Here is a 24,622-nt window from a genome sequence, read left to right on the forward strand (position 1 = left end):
TACCACTTGCAGAAGACACTCTTTCCTCTGTTGAATGTACTTGCCTCTGTCATCAAATTAATTGACCAATAGTGTGTGGATTGTTTTCTAGGGTCTGTCCTCTGTTTCATTGATTTGTATGCTTCTTTTTATGTCAATACCATACTTAGATTTTTAAAAATTAATTGTATTGCATTTTAGTTATTAACAATGTTTATTTCTGCATTACTGTGCAATTATTTCAATTTACATATATGTACATGCTTTTGTATATTTCCATTATCTTTATCACAGGATATTTAATATAGTTTCCTCTGGACACAGTAGAATCTTGTTCACACATTCTCTATGTATCTGTTAATCCCAAACCGTCTATCCATCCCTTCCTTATCATTTCCCTCTTGACAACCACAGGTCTGTTCTTTATATCTCTTGGTTGTTTTCTCGTTTGTAGATGAGCTCTTTTGTGTCAGATTTTAGATTCCAAATAGAAGTGGTGTCATGAGGTAGTTGTCTTTCTGATTTCCTTCACTTAGTATGGTAATCTCTAGGTCCATCCATGTTGCTGCAAATGCCATAATTTCATTCTCTGTTGTGGCTAAATAAAATTCAGTACCCAGTTGTGTATGTATACCTCATCTTCTTGATCCATTCACCAGTTGACAGACGATGGGGTTGTTTCCTTGTCTTGGCTATTCAGAAGAGTGTTCCTATGAACATAGGGGTGCATGTTTTCCTTTGAATGATTGTTTTGTCTGGATGTATGCCCAGGAATGGGATTCCTGGATCCTTGGCAATTCTTTTTGTATGTTTTTGTGAAACCTACAGTGTTATTCATAGACACTGCAGCAATTTACATTCTCACTGACATTGTAGGAGGCTTCCTTTTCTCCACACTTTACCCAGCATTTGTTGTTTGTAGCTTTTTAAAAAATTAATTTATTTTAATTGAAGGCTAATTACCTTATAATATTGTGGTGGTTTTTGCCATACATTGACATGAATCAACCATGGGTATGCATGTGTCCCCTCATCCTGAACCCCCTCCTACCTTCCTCCCTACCCCATCCCTCTGGGTTGTTGCAGAGCACAAGCTTTGAGTACCCTGCTTCGTGTGTTGAACTTGCATTGGTCATTGATTTTCAGTTCAGTTCAGTCACTCAGTTGTGTCCAACTCTTCGCAACCCCATGAACCTCAGCACACCAGGCCTCCCTATCCATCACCAACTCCCAGGGTCCACCCAAACCCATGTCCATTGAGTCAATGCTGCCATCCAACCATCTCATCCTCTGTCATCCCCTTCCCCTCCTGCCCTCAATCTTTCCCAGCATCAGGGTCTTTTCAAATGAGTCAGCTCTTCGTATCAGGTGGCCAAAGTATTGGAGTTTCAGCTTCAACATCAGTCCTTCCAATGAACACCCAGGACTGATCTCCCTTAGGATGGACTGGTTGGATCTCCTTGCAGTCCAAGGGACTCTGAAGAGTCTTCTCCACCACCACCACAGTTCAAAAGCATCAATTCTTCGGTGCTCAGCTTTCTCTCACATCTCAGTACAGCTCTCACATCCATACCTGACCACTGGAAAAACCATAGACTTGACTAGACGGACCTTTGTTGTCATTGATTTTACATATGGTAATATACATATTTCAATTCTATTCTCTCATCATCCCACACTTGCCTTCTCCTAGAGTCCAAAAGTCTGTTCTTTACATCTGTGTCTCTTTTACTGTCTTGCATATAGGGTAATCGTTACCGTTGTTCTAAATTCTATGTATATATATGCGTTAATATACTGTATTGTGTTTGTAGCTTTTTAATGATGGTCATTTGACTGGTTTGATATAGTATCTTACAGTATTTTTTAATCAGCATTTCTATTATAATCAATAATGTTTAAAAGTTTTTCAGGTCCGATTGACCATCTGGATGTCTGCTTTGAGAAATGTCCATTTTGATTTCCTTCCTATTTTAAGTTTTTTTTTTTTTTTGGTATCGAGTTGTATGATCCGTTAGTATATTTTACAAATTTTGCCCTTGTCGGCTGTAGCACTTACAGATCTTTTCTCTGATTTTGTAGGGTGGTTTTTTTTTTTAATGGTGTTCTTTACTGTTCAAAGGTTTATAAGGTTGATTGGTTCCGTCTGTTTGTTTTTCATTCAGTGTTTTTCCTTGTGAGGCTGATCCAAGAACATACTGCTACAGTTTATACTGGAGCATGTTTTGCCCTTGGTTTTTTATATGAGTTTTATGGTGTCATTTCTCGTATTTCAATCTTGAAGCCGTTTTGAGTTTTCTTTGTTTATGGTGGGAAGGAATGTTCAAACTTCATCATTTTACTTGTGGCTGTCCTATTTTCCCAGCACGACTTGCTGAGGTTACTCTCCTTTCTCCAGGAGAGTATATATATTCCCATTGTTCATCAAAGATTGATTGTTGGTATGTGGATTTATTTCTGTGTTCATATCTTGTTGCTTTGATCTATATGACTGTTTTTATCCAATAACACACTGGTTCTTTTTAATATAGTTTATTGTAGGATAGTTGGGTTAAGTTCTGCTGTATAGCACAGTGATTTATTTATACAGATATAGATTCCTTTTCATATTTTTCCCATTACAGTTTATCATAGTGAAAGGTCATTGTTGAGCCGTGAAAGACACTGGGATTCTTGGGGGAGAGGAATTCAGTCCTGGGCCAGTGATGAGGCTTGATCACTCAGAGCTTTTGTGTAATAAAGTTTTATTAAAATATAAAAGAGATAGAGAAAGCTTCTGACATAGACATTAGAAGGGGGCAGAAAGACTGCCCCCTGCTAGTCTTTAGCCAGATGTTTTATGTCTGTTAGAAAGCTATTAGTCAGATAAGAGAGACACCTTAAGGCTGACGGAGTTTCACCAGGCCCCTCTCCCACAATACGAATTTTTGAGAGAGGATGGCATGACGTGTGTCATCCCCCAGCCATAAAACAATTGATATGAATACTGGTTTGTTGAGCTATTATCAGCCCAAGGTTTGAGAAAAGAAAAAAAGTTAATCTTAAGTGGAACAATTTTGAAGAAAGGCAAATTCCAAAGCAAATACACAGTTTCATTAACATAGTTTATGAAAAACATTTCCATAAGAAAAACGCATTGGTTAGCTCAAGGTTTGAGAAAAGTTAAGTTCAGGTGGAACCAGGTGTCATCGTGGCAACACAGAATTTTAAGAGAAAAAACAATCTGACACTTGTGGTTTGTTTCCTCCTGCCACTTAAGGGAGAGAGAAAAAAATGTCTGACACTTGCAGCCTGTTTCCTCCATTGGAGACCCCTGGCCTTCCTGCCTGTTACCCTCTCAATAGAATATTGTATATAGTTCCATGTGCTATACAATAGGAATGTATTTTTTAATCCATCCTCTATATACTAGTTTGCATCTGTGAATCCCAAACTATCATTCCATTCTTACCCTAGTCCTCTCCTCCTTGCCAACCACAAGTCTGTTCTGTGTGTGTAAATCTCTTTGTGCCATATTTGAGATTGCACAGTGATACCATACAGTATTTCTCTTTCTCTTTCTGACTTCCTTTCTTTGTTTTGTAAACTTAAGGTCCATACATACTGTTGAAAATGGCTTAATTTCATCCTTTGTTGTGGCTGAGTAGTATGCTGTTGCGTGTATGTACCTCATCTTGATCCAGTCACTTATCATAGGACACGTAGATTGTTTCCCTGTCTTGGCTGTTGTGAAGAATGCTCCTATGAACATAGTGGTGCATGTATGTCTTTGAACAATACTTTTGTCTGGATATCTATTTCTGTTTTCTTGACTATGCCAAAGCCCTTGACTGTGTGCATCACAGCAAACTGGAAAATTCTTAAAGAGATGGGAAAACCAGATCCCCTTTCCTGCCTCCTGAGAAACCTGTATGCAGGTCAGGAAGCAACACTTAGAACTGGACATGGAACAACAGACTGGCTCCAAAGAGGGAAAGGAGTACGTCAGGGCTGTATATTGTCACCCTGCTTATTTAACTTATATGTAGAGTACATCATGAGAAATGCTGGGCTGGAGGAAGCACAAGCTGGAATCCAGATTGCTGGGAGAAATATCAATAACCTCAGATATGCAGATGACACCATCCTTATGGCAGAAAGTGAAGAAGAACTAAAGAGCCTCTTGATGAAAGTGAAAGAGGAGAGTGAAAAAGTTGGCTCAAAACTCAACATTCAGAAAATGAAGATCATGGCATTGGGTCCCATCACTTCATGGCAAATAGATGGGGAAGCAGTGGCTGACTTCATTTTTCTGGGCTCCAAAATCCCTGCAGATGGTGACTGCAGCCTTGAAATTAGAAGACGCTTACTCCTTGGAAGGAAAGTTATGACCAACCTAGATAGCATATTCAAAAGCAGAGACATTACTTTGCCAACAAAGGTCTGTCTAGTCAAGACTATGCCTTTTCCAGTGGTCACGTATGTATATGAGAATTGGACTGAGAAGAAAGCTGAGCGCCGAAGAATTGATGCTTTTGAACTGTGGTGATGGAGAAGACTCTTGAGAGTCCCTTGGACTGCAAGGAGATCCAACCAGTTCATCCTAAAGGAGACCAGTCCTGGGTGTTCATTGGTAGGACTGATTTTGAAGCTGCAACTCCAATACTTTGGCCACCTGATACGAAGAGCTGACTCATTTGAAAAGACCCTGATGCTGGGAAAGATTGAGGGCAGGAGGAGAAGGGGATGACAGAGGATGAGATGGTTGGATGGCATCACTGACTCAATGGAAATGGGTTAGGGTGGACTCCGGGAGTTGGTGATGCACAGGGAAGCCTGGCCTACTGCGGTTCATGGGGTCACAAAGAGTTGGACATGACTGAGCGACTGAACTGATGCCCAGGAGTAGAATTGCTGGATCCTATGGCAGTTCTTTTGTACTTGTTTTTTTTTTTTTTTTTTTGCATGTGGAAACTACACAATGTTTTTCATAGAGGTTTCACCAATTTACATGTGTCAATAGGTCAACTGGAAAAATAGATCTTCTTTGGAAAAATGTCTATTTAGGTCTCCTGCTCTTTTTTTTCAGTGGGTTTTTTAAATTGTTTATCTGTGTCTTTCTTTTTCAAACTAAGTCCTTGTTGTTCCTGTAATTTTCAAATATTTTCTCCCATTCCCTAGATTGTCCTTTTGTTTTGTTGATGGTTTCCTGTGCTCTTCAAAGCTTACGAAGTTGATTAGGCCCTTTGTTTATTTTTGCTTTCATTTTTCTTTTTGTGTTTCTTTTTGTGTAAGGTTGGGAGTATTGTAATTTCATTGATTTACATATGGCTCGACTTTCCCAATACCACTTGCTGATGAGCCTATCTTTTCTCCATAGTATATACTTGCATTCTTCATCAAAGATTAATTGACTGTCAGTGTGTGGACTTATTTCTGGGCTCTTTGTTTTATTCCATTAATCTGTATGTCTTTTTTTGTGCCATTACCACACTTTGGTTTCTTGGTTTGTTTTTTTTTTTTCCATTTATTTTATTGAAGTATAGTTGTGTTACAATGTTTACATTTCTACTGAACAGTGCATGATTGAAATATAGATATAGCTATACATTCTTTTTTGTGTTCTTTTCCATTATTTTATATCACAAGTTTAATATAATGTAGTCTGTGTGCTACACCGGAGGACCTTACTGTTTATTCTCTGTGTAATAGTTTGCATCTGCTAATCCCAAACTCTCAACCCACTTCTTCCCCACAAATCTCCCCTTGGCAACCACAGGTCTGTTCTTTGTTCTGACTCAGTTTCTGTTTTGTAGATTAGTTCATTTCTGTCACATTTGTGACTCCACAGGTAAGTGATATCATATTTGTCTTTTTCTTTCTTCATTTAGCGATCTCTCAGTCCATCCATGTTGCTGCAGATAGCATTATTTCATTCCTTTTCATGGTCTAGTTGTAGTTCATTGTATGTAGGTACCTCATCTTCTTGATCCATTCACCTGTCAATGGACATTTAGGGTTGTTTTCATGTCTTGGGTATTGTAAAGAGTGCTGCTGTGAATATAGGGATGCAGGTTTCTCTTTTAATGATAGTTTTGTCTGGATATATGCCCAGAAGTGGGATTACTGGATCAAACAGTAACTACTTTTAAGCCAATTTCCATTCCCATCAGTGCAGGAGTGTTCCCTTTTCTCCATACCCTCTCCAGCATTTGGTACTTGTGGCCTTTTTAATGATGGCCATTCTGGTTGATTGAGGTGATGCCTCATTGTAGTTTTCACACATATTTCTTTTGTATTCATCAATGTTGAACATCTTTCTTGTGTGTAGTGGATGTTATTAGGCATCTAGATGTCATCTTTGGAAAAATATATCTTCAGGTCTTCTGCCCTTTTTTCATTAGGTTGTTTGATTTCTTTTTTATATTGAATTTTATTCATGAGCAATGTATATATTTTAGAAATTAAGGCCTTTTCAGTCACATTGTTTGGAAATATCTTCTCCCATTTTGTTGGTTGGTTTGGTTTTCACTTGTTTTTGCTGTAGAAGAGCTTATAAAGTCGATCTGTTTTTGTTTATGTTTGCTTTTATTTCTTTTTTCTTTGGGAAACTGGTATAAAAAATACAGCAACAATTTATGCTAGAGAATGTTTTTCCTATGTTCTCTTCTAGGATTTTTATGCTATCATTTCTTACAATTAAGTCTTTAAGCCATTTTGAGTTTATTTTGTCCATGGTTGGAGGGCATTTCTAGCTTCATTAATTTTCCTGTGGTTGTCCTGCGTTCCCAGTACCATTTGTCAAAGGAACTGCCTTTTCTCCATTGTATCTACTTGCCTCCTTCATCAAAGGTTAATTAACCATGGGTCTTTGGATTTAGCTTTGTACTCCTTTTTCTGTTCCTCTGATGTATATATGTCTGTTTTTGTCCCTAGCCCATCTGCGTTTTTTGATAATTTTGGACTCTGTGGGAGAAGGCAAGGGTGGGATGATTTGAGAGAATAGCATTGAAACATGTGTATTATCATATGTGAACTAGATCGCCAGTCCAGGTCGATGCATGAGACAGGGTGCTCAGGGCTGGTGCACTGGGATGACCCTGGGGGATGGGATGGGGAGGGAGGTAGGAGGGGGGTTCAGGATGGGGAACACGTGTACACCCATGGCTGATTCATGTGATGTATGGCCAAAACCACCACAATATTGTAAAGTAATTAGCCTCCAATTAAAAAGTATAGTTGAAAAAAAAAAAAGTATAGTTGGTCTACATTGTTGTGTTAATTTCTGCAGTATAGCACAAGTGATTTAGTTTTACAAGTATATAGATTTTTTTTCATATTCTTTTTAATTACAGTTTGTCAAAGGATCCTTGTTCTGTATAGTAAGACCTAGCTGTTCATCCATTCCCTAGCAGTTTGCACCTGCTAATCCCAAACTCCCACTCCATCCCTCTTCCAGTCCCTCTGCCCCATGGCAACCTCAGGTCTGTTTTCTATGTCTGTGAGTCTGTTTCTGTTTGGTAGATAAGTTCATTCTGTCATTTTACTTACCATCTGTAAGTAATAGCATATGGTATTTGTCTTTCTGACTTCATTTACGAGGATGATAATCTGTAGGTCTATTCATGTTGCTGCAGATGGCATTATTTCACTTGTTGTTGGTGAGTAGTTGTCCGTTGCATTTATATATCACATCTTTTTGATTCATTCATCTGTCACTGGACATTTAGGTTATTTCCTTGGCTATGGTGAGTAGTGCTGCTGTGAACATAGTACATGTATCTCTGAATGAGTCTCCTTTGGATATATGTTCAGGAGTGGAATTGCTGGATCGTGTGGTAACTCTGTACATTTTTGAGGAATCTGCATAGCGTTTTCCATAGTGGCTGCAACAATTTACATTCCCACCAAGAGTGTAGGAGGATTTTTTCCCATACTGTCTTCAGCACTTGTTGTTTATAATCTTTTTATTGATGGCCATTATAACCAGTGTGAGTTGGTACTTGATTGTAATTTTGATTTGCATTTGTCTAACAAAGTTGAGCATCTTTTCATGTGCATTTTGATTATTTGTGTGTTTTAAGAAATGTCTTTTGGCCTTCTACTCATTTTTTGAATGGTTTTTAGTTTTGAGGGCTTTTTTATGTTGAATTTTGTGCGCTTATTGTCCTTTTGTTAATTGTTTTGAATTACCTTTCCTAGGGTTTTTTTTTTTCCCTTTCTTTTGTTCTCTTGTGATTTGATGACTGTCTTTAGTGTCATGTTTGGATTTTTTTTCTTTTGTATCTGTATCTTATACATTTTTGGTTTTTTGTTACAGTGAGGTTTTTATAAAGCAATTCGTATATTTATCCGTGGTTCTTTTAAGTTGCCAATCTCCGATTTTCAATTGCATTTGAACAACTCTGCATTTGTACTCTCCTCTTGGGATTATTGTTTTTCCTTTATCTAATTGTTTTGTGTATTCCTTACCTGCTTATTGTTGGTATATTTGGTTTTACTACTTTTTTTTTAATTCCCTCCTACTAACTTTGTGCAAGGATGATACTTTTTCTGTATGTTTGCCTTTACTGATGAGCTCTTTTATTTTGTAATTTCATGTTTATAGTTGTGGCTTTTTATTTTTTACTCAGAAGTTCCTCTAACATTTCTCACTAAGCTGGTTTGATTGTGGCTTTTATTTGTCTTTAAAGCTCCTAGCTTTTGTTTGTCTTTAAAGCTTTTGATCTCTCCATCAGCTCTGAAAGAGAGCCTTGCTGATAGAGTGTTCTGGGTTGTAGATTTTTCTCTTTCATCACTTTAAATATATCATGCCACTCCCTTCAGTTCCTGCTGAAAAATCAGCCAATAGCCTTATGAGAGTCCCCCATGAGAGTTATTTGCTGCTTTTCCTTTGCTGTTTTTAATACTCTTTAGCTTTAATTTTTGTTTTATTTATTTTTATTTTATGTCTTATTTATTTGTTATTATTATTTGTTTTATTCATTTTTAGTGTCTTGGTGTGTGTTCCTCTTTGGGTTAGTCCTGTACAAAACTCTCTGCCCCTTCTGGACTTGGATGTCTGTTTTCTTTCCCAGTTAGGGAAATTTTCAGCTATTATCTCTTCAAATATGTTCTCAGCCCCTTTCTTTCTTCTCCTTTTGGGACCCCTATAATGTGAATGCTTGGCCTTGTGTCAAAGGTCTTTTAAATTGTTTTCATTTCTTTTTATTCTTTTTTTTCCCTTTGTTCAGAATCAGTGATTTTCACTACTCTGCTAAACCTTGCTGACCTGTTCCTCTATATCATTTAGTCTGTTTATTCCTTCTACTGTATTTTTCATTTCAGTTATTGTATTTTTGATCTGTTCGGTTGTTCTTTATATTTTCTAATTCCTTGTTAAAAACCTCTAACTTCTCACTCTGTGCATCCATTCTTCTTGTGAGTTCTCTGATCATCTTTACCATCATTACCCTGAACTTCTTTTTGGGTAGATTTCTTACCTTTACTTCACTTAGTTCTTCTCCTGGGTTTTTAATCTTATTCCTTTCTCTGTAACATGTTTCTCTGTCACTGCATTTTGCCTAAATTGATGTTTTTATTTTCTTATGTATTTGGTAGGTTATATTTCTCAACCTTGGTGAAGTGACCTTATATAGGAGATGTCCTGTGTGTCCCAGGAGCACACACCCCTCTTGCCACCCAAGCTGTATGCTCTAGGGGTTTTCCTGTGATAGCTATGTGAATCTTTCAGTTGTGGCAGTCTGTGGGGGTAGTATGGTGAGTTTGATTGGTCTCCAGTCCAACTGGTTGCCAGACCCTGCCTTATGCAGAGGCTGCTGGCTACTGATTGGTAGGACTGGGTCACAAAGTGGCTGACTGCAGAGCCCCGGGGAGTCCTAGGGCTTACGATGGCTCACTGGTAGGCAGACTCAGGTTTTAGAAGACTGGATTTGCTGCTGACTGCAAATTGGTGGGTGAAGCCAGATCCTGGGGTTAGTGCTGGCCTACTGGTGGGCAGAGGCAGGTCCTGGAGTCTGGCTGTAGGACCCGGGGGCCAGAGCTGGTGTTTGATTGCTGCTGGGGATGGGGGTAGTTTCCTGACACAGTTGGATACAAAACCCTGGGTATCCTGAAGTTTGTATTGGCCTGCTAGTGGAAAAAAACTGTGACCCAGCTGGTCTCAGGGCAGGATCTAGCATGCTAATAGGTAGGCTAGGTTCTCAGGCTGGGGGACTGTGGTTTCTTGAGTCTGCTATCTGTTCCCTGGTTGGTGAGACGGGTCTAGAGGCTAGAGCCGGCTCCCTGGAGGGCAAGACCAGGGACCAGGGGATTCTGGGACTGTTGCATGCTGGCTGGTGGTTAGAACTGAGTGCTGGGCCCTCGGTGGACAGGGCCATGTGCAGAGGTGACCGTGGTGCAGGGGGTCTTAAGGCAGCCTGTCTGCTGATGGGTGTGGCTGTGTGTCCACCCAGGTGGTTTCTTGGCCTGAGTCATCCCAACACTGGCATTATCTGCTGTTGGAGAAGGGGAGCAGATCTTGGTGCAAGTGCAAGAGCTAAAGGGAGAATTCCACAATGATGCTTGCCAGCACCAGTGTCCTCGTGGTAGAAGGAGCTCCCCTGAATGGCTTCCGCCAGTGTCTGTGTCCCCAGGGTGAACTGTAGTCGCCTCTGGTCTCTCCAAGAAACTCTCCACGATCAGCAGGTGGGTCTAACCCAGGCTCCTCTCAAATTACCGCTTCTGCCCTGGGTACTAGATAGAGCATATGAGATTTTGAGTGTACCCTTTAAGAGGGAAGAGGCTTCATCTCTGGTAGCTCAGACAGTAAAAAATCTTCCAGCAATGCAGGAGACTCACATTAGATCCCTGGGCCAGGAAGATCCCCTGGAGAAGGAAATGGCAACCCACTCCAGTATTCTTGCCTGGGAAATCCCATGGACAGAGGAGTGTGGTGGACTATACAGCCCATGGGATCACAAACAGTTGGACATGACTGAGTGATTAACACTTGAAGAGGGGAATCTCTATTTCCCCATCTCTCTGGGACTCCTTAAATGTAAGGACTCCTGGCCTTCAAAGCCAAATGCTTATCTTCCTGCTACAGGCCCCATAAGCTGGGGAGCCAAGACATGGGGCTGAGATCTCTCACTCCTTTGAGAGAACCTCTGCAATGTAACTGTTCTTCAGTTTGTGGGCCACCCACCCAGGAGTATGGCCTTGACTATGTCGCAAGTCTACCCCTCTTACTCATCTTGTTGTGGTTCCTTCTTTGTCTTTAGTTGTAGAAAATCTTTTTGATAGATTCCAGTCTTTTTCATCAATTGGTTGTTCTGGAGATAGTTGTGATTTTGGTGTGCCTGTGAGAGGAGGTGAGCTCATGGTCTTTCTGCCCTTCCATCTTGGCCAGTCTTCCTTGGTTTTTTCATTTGAGACTTTTCCTCTATCCAGATATATGAATTTAGTATTATAAATTTCCTTCTTAGCACAGTTCTAGCTGTTTTCCACAGTTTTGATATGCTTTTATTTTCATTCAGTTCAGTGCATTTTAAGGCTTCCCTTGAGACTTACTCCTTGACCTATAAATTATTAAGATGTTTGCTAGTTTGCAGCTGTCCTGGAATTTTTCATCTTATCCTATTATTTATTTCTAATTTGCATCCATAATGTAGCAGAGCAACTTCTGTATCATTTTAATTCTTTTAAATTTGTTGAGGTTTGTTTTATGACCCAGGATATAGTCTGTTTTGGTATAAGTTCTGTAAGCATTTGAGAAGAGTATAATTCTGCTCTTACTATATTCTGAGACTCTAGATTTAATTTAAACTTTCTGTATTAACTGGCTTTCTCAGACATTGCTCTGGTAGAGGGAGAGAGAAAGCTGACTCATTACTGCCATGGAGTGGTGGAAGTCCAGGTTCCCCACTTGGCCTCTGTTGACATCTGAAGAGGTGGGCTCCTCATTACTATGAATGGGTGGGAGTTCCAGCTTCCCACACTTTCTCCATGGCAGGCAGGGGAGGCTTGTTACACAAGTGTGTGAAAGACAAATCTTTCCACTCAGCTTTGCTGGCATGGGCAGTAGGGGAGCTACATACTTTTTTCTATCATGTTTGTCCAGAGTAATTACTTTCTAAAAGTTTTGTTTTGCTAGGCCTCCCTTTTGCTGATTCCTTAGACAGGGAGTAGTGTGTGTGTGTTCATTTTTTGAGGGTATTTTTTTTTTTTTTTGTCTGTGGTTGACTTTTATTTTTCTGAGCTCCAAAATCACTGCAGATGGTGACTGCAGCCATGAAATTAAAAGATGCTTACTCCTTGGAAGGAAAGTTATATCCAATCTAGATAGCATACTAAAAAGCAGAGACATTACTTTGTCAACAAAGGTCCATCTAGTCAAGGCTATAGTTTTTCCAGTGGTCATGTATGGATGTGAGAGTTGGACTGTGAAGAAAGCTGAGCGCCGAAGAATTGATGTTTTTGAACTGTGGTGGTGGAGAAGACTCTTGAGAGTCCCTTGGACTGCAAGGAGATCCAACCAGTCCATCCTAAAGGAGATCAGTCCTGGGTGTTCACTGGAAGGACTGATGCTGAGGTGGAAACTCCAGTACTTTGGCCACCTCATGCGAAGAGCTGACTCATTTGAAAAGACCCTGATGCTTGGAAAGACTGAGGGCAGAAGAGAAGGGGATGACAGAGGATGAGATGGTTGGATGGCATCACCGACTCAATGGACATGGGTTTGGGTGGACGCTGGGAGTTGGTGATAGACAGGGAGGCCTGGCATGCTGCGGTTCATGGGGTCGCAAAGAGTCGGACACGACTGAGCGACTGAACTGAACTGATTGACATTTCTGGATTGCTAGCAGTCCATGGGGTCGCTAGAGTCGGACACGACTGAGCGACTTCACTTTCACTTTTCACTTTCATGCATTGGAGAAGGAAATGGCAACCCACTCCAGTGTTCTTGCCTGGAGAATCCCAGGGACGGGGAAGCCTGGTGGGCTGCCATCTATGGAGTCGCACAGAGTTGGACACGACTGAAGTGACTTAGCAGCAGCAGCATCTTAAACTCCAAGTGTGAGATACATGGTGGGGAGAAAGTAAGAAACTCATGTCTGTGTTGTTGTTCCAGTTCATAGCTGGTCTGCCCTCTTCTCTCTTCTCTTTTGGATTTTCCTTATGTTTGTTTGACATAGAGTTTGAAAGGTTTTTAGTTGTACTCATCAAGAAATATAGGGGAAAGTATGTTTATTCCATCTTTGACTATAAGTTGAAATCTTATAGTCTAATTTTTTACATTATATTTTATTTTTGGCTACACTGGGTCTTTGCTGCTGCATGGGCTTTTCTCTAGTTGCTTCAAGCAAGGGCTGATCTCTAGTTGTGTTGCGTGGGCTTCTCATTGTGATGTCTTGTTGCAGAGCATGGGCTCTAGGGCATGGAGGCCACAGAAATTGTGACACATAGGCTCAGTAGTTATGACTCCTGGGCTCTAGAGCACAGGCTCAATAGTTGTGGCACACGGGATCAGCTGCTCTGGGGCATGTGGAATCCTCCTGGACCAGGGATCAAACCCGTATCTCCCACATTAGTAGGCGAACTCCTTACCACTGAACCACCAGAGAAACCTGGTGTCTAATGTTTAATCATTGGTATTTTCTCAGTTCAGTCATTCCATCAATCAGTTTAAAAAAAGGGTGGTTGGGAATGGTGGAGGGAGAGAGTCAGTAGGAGGGGGTAGAGTGACCAAGAAATTGGGATTGGTTTTGCCAATATTTTATTTAGAATTTTTGTATCTGTTGATAATGATATTGGGAAATAGCTTTTCTTTTTTTCTAGACAAGTTTTAGTATCATAAAATGAGTTGAGGGGTACATCAGGCATCCACAAGATCACCCCCAGCTTTGATTTGCTAGGAGGAGTCTCACAGGACCTTCGCTGGTGGCTCAGCAGTAAAGAATTTGCCTGCCAATGCTGGAGACAAGGGTTCGATTCCTGGGGAACATCCCTTGGAGAAGGAAATGGCAACCCACTCCAATATTCTTGCCTGGGAAATCCCATGGACAGAGGAGCCTAGTGGGCTACAGTCCATGGGGTCACAAAAAAGTTGGACATGACTTAGTGACTAAACAATAACAAGAGATATTAGAACAAAAAAGTACAAAGCTAAATCAAAGGGTAAAGGGACATGGGCGAAGTCTGGAGGAAAGCAGGCACAAGCATCTAAAAATTCTCTCCCTGTGGAGTTACACAGGTCACATTTGATTCCTCCAAGTGATGAACTATGACAACAAGTGGGAAATGCTCTCTGCTAGAGAAGCTCATTAGAAACTCAGAGACTAGGGTGTTTTACTGGGCCCTGGTAGAGCCCTCTACCTGGCTCTAAAAACGAAAGTTTTTCAGCATAAATCACAGTGAGCCACTCCTGTCATTTAGGGAAAGTTTTATCAATGTAGTGAACTGTTATGATTCAAGTCCCCAAACCACCTCTGCTTTTGGTATTATATCCAAGAAATTGTCGAAGCTTTTCTCTAGGTTTTCTTCTAGGAGTTCTTGTTCAGTTCTTACATTTACATCTTTACCCATTTTGAGGTAATTTTTTTTAATGGTATAAGGTCCCAATATCATTGTTTTGCATGTGGATATCCAGTTTTCCTAACACCATTTATTGAAGACACTGTCCTTTCCCCACTGAGTATTCTTGGCACACTTGTCAAAGATCAACTGACCATATATGAGTAGTTCTATTTCTGGGCTCTCTATTTTGTTTGGTTGGTTAATTCATCTGTTTTTATACCAGTGCCATATTGTTTCTATTACTGTGACTTTGAACTGTATTTTGAAATAAGGAAATGTGATGCCTCCAGCTTTATTTTTCTTGCTTAAAGTTGCTTTGGCTATCTGGGGTCTTTTGTGGTTCTGTTAATTTTAGCATGTATTTTTGAAAAAAAATGCCATTAGGATTTTGATAGATCTATACTAAATCTGTAGATTGCTCTAGGTAGAACAGACATTTTAACAATGTTAATGTTCCTATACGTAAGCACAAGATCTTTTCCATTTGCATTATTTTTCCAGTTATGCTTTATAGTTATCCAGTGTCAAGTCTTTCACCTCCTTGTTAGTTTACTTCTAAGTATTTTATTATTTTTTCTACTAATGTATTGTTGTCTTCATTTCCTGTTTGGATACTTTGTTGTTAGTGCATAGAAATGCAACTGATTTTTGTACACTGATTTTGTATCCTGCAACTTTACTGATTTCACTTGTTCTAACAGTTTTTTTTTTTTTTGGAGAGGGCAGTGGCAACCCACTCCAGTACTCTTGCCTGGAGAGTCCCATGGATGGAGGAGCCTGGTAGGCTGCAGTCCATGGGGTCGCTGGGAGTCGGAAGCGACTGAGCGACTTCACTTTCACTTTTCACTTTCCTGTATTGGAGAGGGAAATGGCAACCCACTCCAGTGTTCTTGCCGGGAGAATCCCTGGGACAGGGAGCCTGGTGGGCTGCCATCTATGGGGTCGCACTGAGTCAGACACGACTGAAGCGACTTAGCAGCAGCACCAACAGTTTTTTAATGTGGAGTCTCTAGGGTTTTCTGTGTGTAAGATCATGCCATCTGCAAATAATTTTACTTTTTTCTATCTGATTTAATTTTTTTTTAATTTCTTTTTCTTACCTAATGGTCTTGGCTAGGACTCCCAGTACTATATTGAATAGAAGTGGTGAGAGTGGACATCTTTATCTTTGCCTTACTCTAGATCTTAGAAGACCTTTCAACTTTTCGTCATTTTGTATGATGTTAGTTTTGGGCTTTATGATGTTAGTTACTATATGGCCTTCATTGTTCTGAGGATAGTTCCTTATATATACCTAATTTGTTGAGAGCTTTTATCCTGAAAGGGTGTTAAATTTTGTCAAATACTTTGTCTGCCTCTGTTAGGATGATCATGTGATTTCTTTTTTTTTGAAGGATTATAATATATTCTCTGGAAAACATTCAGTAGTACAAAAGCCATCCCTGAGCCCTCCTTCAGGTCCACAGCTGGTGGAATGGTCCAGAAATCCTTGAGCTCTGAAATGGTCCCTGGTCAGTCCTTGGTCAACACGGGTTGACTATAATGGAAGAAGCTGCTCAAGAATGGTTCTTGACATCTGGGGAATCCTTTCCAGAAAGATCACTTCAAACTCAACAACGGGGTCCCCATGTTTCTTGGGCACCTTGGGGAGAGGGTGGGCTTCTCTGGGAACTTTTCGCTGCATGCCAAGCCTGATGACATCTTTGAACACAATGGGTATGGTCCTAATGTCCATAGTGAGGACACTGACTGTACAGCCACACAAAGCCTCCCAAAGGCTGATCCTGATGACATCAGAGCCATCTCTCTCAAAGATATTGTGTGGTTTGTCCTTTAAGACAAAGACGATACCGGCTGAAATGTTGTTGGAAGTCTGGTCTCCTTCCTTGGGGAAGGTGATTTTGGTCCCTTCTTTCCACCCTTGCTTCACTTCCATGGTCAAGATTTTATCTTCATTGTGGATGCTCTTTCTGTCGGGGTTCAGCCACGTATGAGAGATTTTCATCTTCTCGTTACAGCTGCTATAGACCTCTTCAAGTGAGACCCTAAGGTCATGGGTGACAGAGGGATCTTGTTTCTTTTGGGTGGGCTCATGGGCAGGACAGGAGCAGCTAAAGTTCATGTTGATGAAGCCACCCATGCCCATAGGGAAGCCGGAGAACAGGTCATCGATGTCCATGCCTTCCTCCCCATTGTGCTGCCCAAAAAAGGTATCAAAGGGATTTTGGCCACCGAAGAACTCAGCAAACATGGCATGAGGGTCTCCGTGGAATGTGTAGCTGAAGGAGGTACCATTAGTACTGCTTCTGCTCCTGCCGCTGGGGCCACCGCCCTACAAGCCTTCCACCCCTCAGCAGTTGAAGATTTTGTGCTTTCATGGGTCACTGAGCACATTGTAGGCCTCCGCGATCTTATCAGGATGATCTTGTGATTTTGTTCTTCTTTCTGTTTAGGTACTATATCACATTCATTTGCATATGTTGAAGCATCTTTGCAACCCAGCGATAAATTCCATTTGGTCATGTTGTATATTTTAATATGCTATTAAATTTGGTCTGCTAGTATTTCATTGAGGATATTTGTATCTATATTCATCCAGGGATATTGACTTGCGGTTTTCTTGTGTCTTTGTCTGGCTTTGGTATCAGGGTGATGTTGGCCTCATAAAGTAAATTTGGAAATGTTCTCTGTTTTTTGAAAGAGTTTAAGAAGGATTAATAATTATTCTTGAAATGTTTGGAATTCATCCATTAAACCAGTTGGTCTTGGGATTTCTTTGTTGAGAGGGTGGTGATGTTTTGACCTGCAATCTTGAAATAGGATTTCTGCAGCTCATGCTAATTTGCCATCTTGGCAAGAACCAGAGTCAATACTATCTTTTCTCTTTCTTTCCCTCCATTTTCTTCTTTTGTATCATCAACTGAGCCCATACTAGGGTCTTTTTCAATCTATGTTCTGTGTATTCTGTGGCTGGTTTAAAACTTGGGCCCAAGATTTTTTGATGCTTACATATTCAAGAGGTAGGCCTGTATCCCTCCCCCCATTAAGTTTTGGGTGGTTTGTTACTTTTTGTTCTGTTATTGATGAATCCCTTAGTTATATACAAATTTACTAATTTGTTCTTCAGTAACTCCCATACTAAATTTTATACCATCTACTGAGGTTTTATTGCATGACTTAATGTTTTATTTCTAAAATTTCTAATCATTTATATATATGTGTGTGTATATATATATATAATCTAGTTTTATTTCAGCCTCATGGTTTGTTTCTCCCATAACTAATTATCTATTTTGTGGGTGTAGTCCTGAAATCATCTTTATAAGTATCCTTTTTAAAAACTGTATTATGAGTAGTACGTTTTAAAAAGTATATTCTCTATCCTTTCTCTCCCCACCAATATTTATCCCTAGACCACCCAGCCATGGTCTAGAATCAGGTCTTATAATAGTGACTTGGGCTTCTGATCCAACATAGTACAAAATAGTACTTATCCAAATTAGTACAATTGATTTCATTGAGCCTGTTAGCTATAAGGTTTAGCATGTAGTCTTTGTATTCCAGCTTCCATAGGTCTGAAACATAGTACAGTGAATAACTTCAGGAATCTTTCTGTAGTGGCTATGTTTGCTTCATTTCTAGTGTTTGCATTTAAAATTTTATCTATTATCTCTGTTTAGAGAAAAGCGTGGTACATAAAAACATTTGCTTCACCAGTTGAAACAAAACACTTGTTACTTTTACTTTTTAATATTATGTTTCAGTGTTCTATAAACACAACAGATATTTCAATAATATTATAAAAAGTTATATAGATTTGGAAATGAGGTCAAATTTTAGGCTGAAGAGGATGTGTGATTAATCATGTACTTTGATATTCAACTCTGTAGAAAATAAACCTTTATATATGAGAATTATACGGATAAATTTTGCTTTTGAGAATGAGACAGATTTATCTTTAAATATAAAACAACAAAAAGCACTGACACAGAGAAAGCAATATATATATTTATCTTTGGTAGAATTAAATAAAGCCAAAGAGATCAATTCCATTTTAATTTCAGCATGTAAATCTATATTTAAATGACATCTTTATTATACTTAGCTTATAAATATATAAACATGTCTAATTTTAAATTTGCATAGCCAATACCTATTTAATAATTTTATAACGAATGGAAATTTAAGATCAAGTTAATGTAATTTTCATTTAGAGTTAAAACATAAATAAACAAACAAGTTAAAAGATTTTTATGCTTGCTTTAAGATAATGTAACATAGTATTACAAAGAAATACTCATTTTGAATAAATTGTGCTCTATATGGATAATTCCAGGCTTAAAAATCTGCTCTTCATCCCAGATAAGAGTTTGCTCATAAAATGGTAACATTGGGTTATAGTCCAAATAATATAGTAAATGTCCATGAATCCATATATAAAGAAATGAGTAAAATATAAATGTAGGAGAAGTGACAAGCATTCTTTAAAGAATTTCAGTTAATTAGTGTAAAAGGAATCAGAAATTCACCATTCACTGCCACAGTTATTAATTGCCACAGGAAACAGCCAGTAATGGATACTAAAATTAGTGGGCAAAAGTTAAAGCAGAAACATTATATTTGCATTGTAGTTTCAAAGTATCTCTCCCCATATTAATTACAAGAGGAAAAATAGTAACATTATAGTAAATAAACTTGACAGATATTATCTTAACCAAGTGCTCAAGATTGATATCACTTTAACATTACTGAACTATATACTTAAAAATGGTTAATATTCTACCACAGTAACAAAAATATTAACATTACCAGATAAGACATTTTGACATCATGTACCCCCTGATATGATGGATTGAGAAGGTCACAGTATCATTTCTGTAATATTCTTCCCAGTAATGCAGAACAATCTAATTATGAGAAAACAAAGACAATGTCGAGTTAAGGGACATACTTGTTAACAATAAGCTTGTTGTGGTAATCATATGCTGTATACCTTAAACAGTGCTATGTCAATTATACCTCAATGTAACTGGAAGAAATTGAGAGACATTTTACAATAATTAACCATTACTCTTCAAAAGTCTCAAGGTCATGAAAGACAAAAGATTAAGGGACGATGGTGAATGGCAGAAACTAAATTCATTGTGAGATCCTAGATTGGATCCTTTAAAAGAAAAAGGACAGTAGGGTAAAATCTGAATAACATTTGTAGTTTAGTTTATACAATTGTACCAATGTTAATTTCTTAATTTTATTGACTGTGCTATGGTTATATGGGAAGCCAGGTGAAGAGTATATGATAACTCTATACTATTCTTGCAGTTTTATGAGTCTAAAATTATCTCATAAGGAATTTAAATCCTTTTAAAAAACTTTTGCTGTAACTCGAAATTTCCAGTAGAAATGTAGATTTATATGCATTTCAAAGTTAAATAGGTAATTGAAGCTATTTGCCCAAACTAGAGGTATTGCTCTATCTACCCTTGGAATACCAGGTACAAATATTGTGCTTATGTGTGCGTAACATACCCTTTGTGGGTCTGCGTTTACACATTATGTAAAATAAGGTACATAACTAAAGACTCATTAAAGCAAACTCTTAAACAGTTAAGGCACAATTGGTAATTGTATCCTTGAAATGTTAATATTTTCATTTCAGTTTTTTAAGTTTAGAATGAGAGAACTTAAAATAGCTTATAGATTGAATTTGATTCCCTACTCCATTTTATGAATGATATTCTAGGAACTACCTTTTTCTTGGTCTCCATGTATGTCATCACATCAGCATGCTCAGAGGGAAAAATGGCTTAAGATCAACTCTGAAAATAGGTGAAAATCTTTCTTTTTTTAAGGCTACTTAATTGGTATTAATGAATTCTTTTTCCTTTAATATCTTCTGTAGATCTACTTGTAGTCTGTTTTTTTCCTCATCCAGTTTTCATTCTCGACATTCATAAAGAGACATAAGACTTGCCTAAGGCTCCCCAACAACCATTAAGAAATCTAACTTAATTTTAGCAAACATTCCTGAACTGAATCTCTTTAGCCTTATATCTGTCTTTATATTTGCAAATAAGGCAAATCCTTTTTCTTCTTCTTTATCCTTCCTCCCATCTAGTTATCTATTGAGGACCACCATTCACCAGACATTTGCATGATTGCGAATGGTGGTATAAGACATTGATTCAGAAATGATCTCTACTCAAGGGACAAAAATCTAGAAATTTCTGAATAATGATAAACTATATTTCTACTTCTCAACCTGACTGCTTTCTGATACATCAAAACTAGAAGCTAGTTCTCTTCCCCTAAGCATGTGTAACTTTCTAATAGAAAATAACATAAAGGCAAAATAACACAGTATCTCTATGGAACTAAGTGTTTCCAGAGCCAGAACTAGTGAACTTCCACAGGAGACATGGGTAATGGTTACATATAGTCATCAGATACTTGGGCATGGCCCTCTGACCCCCGAGACCTGTTCCTATCAGAATCTGGTGGTAATCTGGAACCAGCCTCTGTTTTTGCCTCTCCATTTCCGTGGGGGAAAGGGAAGTTGGGCATAAAGCGCTTAAGAAACCGGAACTCACTATTGCTAGTGCCAGTGGCTGAGCACATCTCATAGGGACAAGGCTGCGATATTGGTCCACTGGCTCCTCCTTGTACCAGGTTGTTAGAGAAATTGCAGTCATCATAGAAATGCTCTTGAATTGTAAACTTTTCTCTGTGTTTAATCTTCTGGCAGATATGTATAATGAAGATCACTGTGACAGAGAGAAGAAAGAGAAAGGAAAGCACAGCCAGAGAAATGACTAAATATTTAGTGGATGGATTTACCCTTGTAGGATGCTTAAATGTATCCCGAAACTGCAGATAGGGCTCAGAAAAGCCATCTACCAGGAGAATGTTAAGTGAGGCAGTAGTAGAAAGAGCTGGTTGGCCATGATCCTGAACAAGGATGACCAGTTTCTGCATCATGGGGTCTCTCTCAGATACCTGCCGCAATGTACGGATTTCCCCATTTTGTTGCTGAACAGAGAATAACCCAAGGTCAGTGGCTTTAAATAGATGATATGAAAGCCAAGAATTCTGACCCGAGTCACCATCCACTGCCACCACCTTGGTCACCAGGTAGCCTGCCTCTGCAGACCTGGGCACCAGGTCATTGCAGGGTAAAGTGCCATTTTGCAATGGGTACAGGATCATTGGGCGGTTATCATTGTCATCCAGGACAACCACTCTGACAGTAACCTGGCTACTCAGTGACAGGAAGCCCCCATCAGTTGCCTTTACCACAAACTGGAAATGTTGAATGGCCTCATAATCCATCGTTCTCAGTGCATAGAGTTTCCCATTGTCTGAATTTATGGAGATGTAAGCAAAGACTGATAGATCTCCACTTTTTGGAGGCAACAGGGAATATGTTACTTTGGCATTCTCACCCAAATCTAGATCCTCAGCAAGGACTTTGCCAATAAAAACTGCAGGGCTGTTGTTTTCTCTAACAGTCAAGATGTAGGAATCTTCCTGAAATACTGGGGGGTTGTCATTAATGTCTGATATTAGCACCTCTATCACAGTCTCCGAGGACAGAGTGGGTGGTCCAGTATCCATGGCAACAAGGGTGATATTATAGCCAGAGACCGCCTCCCGATCCAAGCCTCTGTCAGTGACCAGTGAGTAGGAGTTCCGGAATGTAGGTTTGACTGCAAAGGGAAGGTCTTCTTTGAGGAAGCAGGTGATTTTTCCTCCCACTCGAATGTCCCGGTCTCGGATAGAGAAAAGGGCCACGACAGTCTGTAGTGGAGAGTCCTCAGGGAGAGGGCTGGATACAGAGGAGACTGTAACTTCAGGAGGATTGTCATTAACATCCACCACTTCCACCAGGACTTTGCTGTGGGCAGAGAGGCCTCCTCCATCAGTAGCTTGAATGTCAATGTCGTATGTTTCAATCGCTTCAAAATCTAGGGGCCCTCTTAGTCGAACATCTCCAGTTTCAGAGTGAATCTGAAATGTCTGGAGAATTACTTCTGGGTTTTGAGCTAAAGAGTAAGTTATCTCCTTGTTGGAGCCCTCGTCCAGGTCTGTGGCAGTCACCGTAGCCACCAGGGAACCGTTGGCGCTATTTTCCGGTACCTGAGCGCGGTACACCAGACGAGAGAATTGGGGCACGTGATCATTGACGTCCAGAACCTCCACCCGGATGTGGGCGGTGCCAGACTTGGGCGGAGACCCTCCGTCCACAGCTGTGATTGTCATGTTGACTTCCGGCTGCTCCTCTCTATCCAGGGGTTTATCCAGCACTAGTTCGGCGTATTTGGGCCCGTTGCTGCGGAAGCGGGTGTGCAGGTGGAAATACTCATTGGCGCTTAGGGTGTAGTTTTGGAGACCGTTGAGGCCGACGTCCAGATCCTGGGCGCTCTGCAGAGGAAACCGTGAACCCAGGGGGGTGCTCTCCGGAATCCTTAAAAGAGGCTCCTTGTTTAGGAAAACCGGGGCATTGTCATTGATATCAAATACCCTGACCTCCACGCGAAAGGACTGCAGTGGCTCCACCAGGACTACTTCAAAGTGCAGAACGCATGGGTCGGCTTTGCCACAGAGTGACTCCCGATCCAGTTTCTCCTTCACGAACAGATCCCCTGTTTTGCGGTGGAGCCGGAAATGCAGTTTATTGCCCTCGGAAACAAGCCGCGCCCCGCGCGCAGCCAGCTTCCCTACCTCCAGCCCCAGGTCCTTAGCCACATTAGCTACAAATGAACCACTCTCCATCTCCTCTGCCACCGAATAGCGAATGGTTGCTGCACCCCCCACAGATAAGCACAGAAAAAGGAGAAGAGTTTCCACTTGCCTGCTTTGCAGGAGTTTTTTGCATGCAGTCGCCATTCTTTTCTCAGAAGCGCACTCAGCAGCAGCTGCCACCTGTTGCGGGTACACTTTAAACTTCTCTGCCAACAGGTTCCGGTAACAGCTGCCCTCGGCTTTGCTAGCCTCTAACCGCAGCACCTCCAAAGGCTAACCGAGCTGGGTGAGCTGTTTTGAACTAGGAAGAAAAATTACGTTGAGCAACTCAACTCCCCAGTCCCCAGTCTATCGAATGTATTAATAGATATGTTCTCATTCTGGAAAATTAGGTAGAGGTTGAAATTTGTTGCCAAAGCAACAGCAAACTCACCTTTCATTTCCCTTTCAGGAAAAAAAAAAAAAAAAAAGCCCTTGGGAATGGAGAAGCCAATGAGGATACTCGTTAAGCGAGCTTAAGGCTGAAGTCATCGTATCTGTCAGCCGGCTGGGGATGCTGCAGCGAACAGCGAGGTGTTAAGGTACTGGGCACACCCCACACACTGCGCCTGGAGACCAAGGGAAAGGCAGAAAGATCCCGAAGAGTCTTCTGAAGCCTGAACCAGCTGGGTGGGGGTGGGGGCTTGGAGGAAATGATTAGTAGGAAAAGAAAAGAGGACAGACAGATATCATCCTTCAGGAAACTGGGGTCCAGTAGGTTCATTGGATAGGGCAGCTGTTCACCTTGCCTCATGATATGCATAAATCCATTCTTTTCCCTGGAATCCTCAAATGCTCAAATCCTCAAAAACCAGCAACTGGTTTGTTACTCATGATTATGATGGAATTAGTACTTATTGGGTATATTTCTATATACTGTTATGTGTTAAGTAATTCACATGCATTATCTGATTTAACCCTTGCATCAACAACTCTATAGCATACACATTTCCTTTTTACAGATGAAATTGAGAGGTTATGTTATTCCCCTAGGGCCCTCTACCTCGTAAATATGAGATAATAAAGTTTTATTAATTTATTAAGATAATTTAGTTTTGTCTGACACAATTCATGCTCATAATTAGTATGTAAATCTGCTTCCCAAATAATATAGTAGATAAACGAAATGAAGACAAATGTTTGGCTTTAGATTTTAGAGGAAATTAAATAACAGACTACTTACATATATTGAAAATGGCCCAATAGAAATTGTGCAAGGTATTTGTTCAGAGTTTCTTTAATAGTCATCATAGAATGTTTAAGAATGCAGCTCAGAAAAATTAGGTCCATCTCCCCACCCCCTTTTAAAAAATATTTATATGATTGC

The 24,622-nt window shown here is 40.0% G+C and overlaps 1 protein-coding gene and 1 pseudogene across 1 annotated transcript; both read right to left on the reverse strand.

Annotated features, from left to right (window-relative positions):
• Positions 1-16,051: 16,051 nt before the first annotated feature.
• On the reverse strand, positions 16,052-16,780 carry LOC113896577 (annotated as a pseudogene).
• Positions 16,781-18,506: 1,726 nt separating this feature from the next.
• On the reverse strand, positions 18,507-23,628 carry PCDHB1 (protocadherin beta 1). Its single transcript, XM_027546219.1, has 2 exons — positions 21,105-23,628; positions 18,507-19,421 (listed from the first exon to the last, which is right to left on the reverse strand). Exons 1-2 carry the CDS (start codon positions 23,398-23,400, stop codon positions 19,384-19,386), a joined length of 2,334 nt encoding a protein of 777 aa, XP_027402020.1. The 5' UTR covers positions 23,401-23,628; the 3' UTR covers positions 18,507-19,383.
• Positions 23,629-24,622: the final 994 nt, after the last annotated feature.

This window comes from Bos indicus x Bos taurus, chromosome 7 (assembly GCF_003369695.1).
Source record: "Bos indicus x Bos taurus breed Angus x Brahman F1 hybrid chromosome 7, Bos_hybrid_MaternalHap_v2.0, whole genome shotgun sequence".
NCBI classification, from domain to species: domain Eukaryota; kingdom Metazoa; phylum Chordata; class Mammalia; order Artiodactyla; family Bovidae; genus Bos; species Bos indicus x Bos taurus.

Coding starts and splice junctions, on each gene's coding strand:
- PCDHB1 (XM_027546219.1), bottom strand. CDS start 23,400: ATGGCGACTGCATGCAAAAAACTCCTGCAAAGCAGGCAAGTGGAAACT. Junction 19,422..21,104: donor AGCCACTGGCACTAGCAATA/GTGAGTTCCGGT, acceptor TCTCATAATTAG/ATTGTTCTGCATTACTGGGA.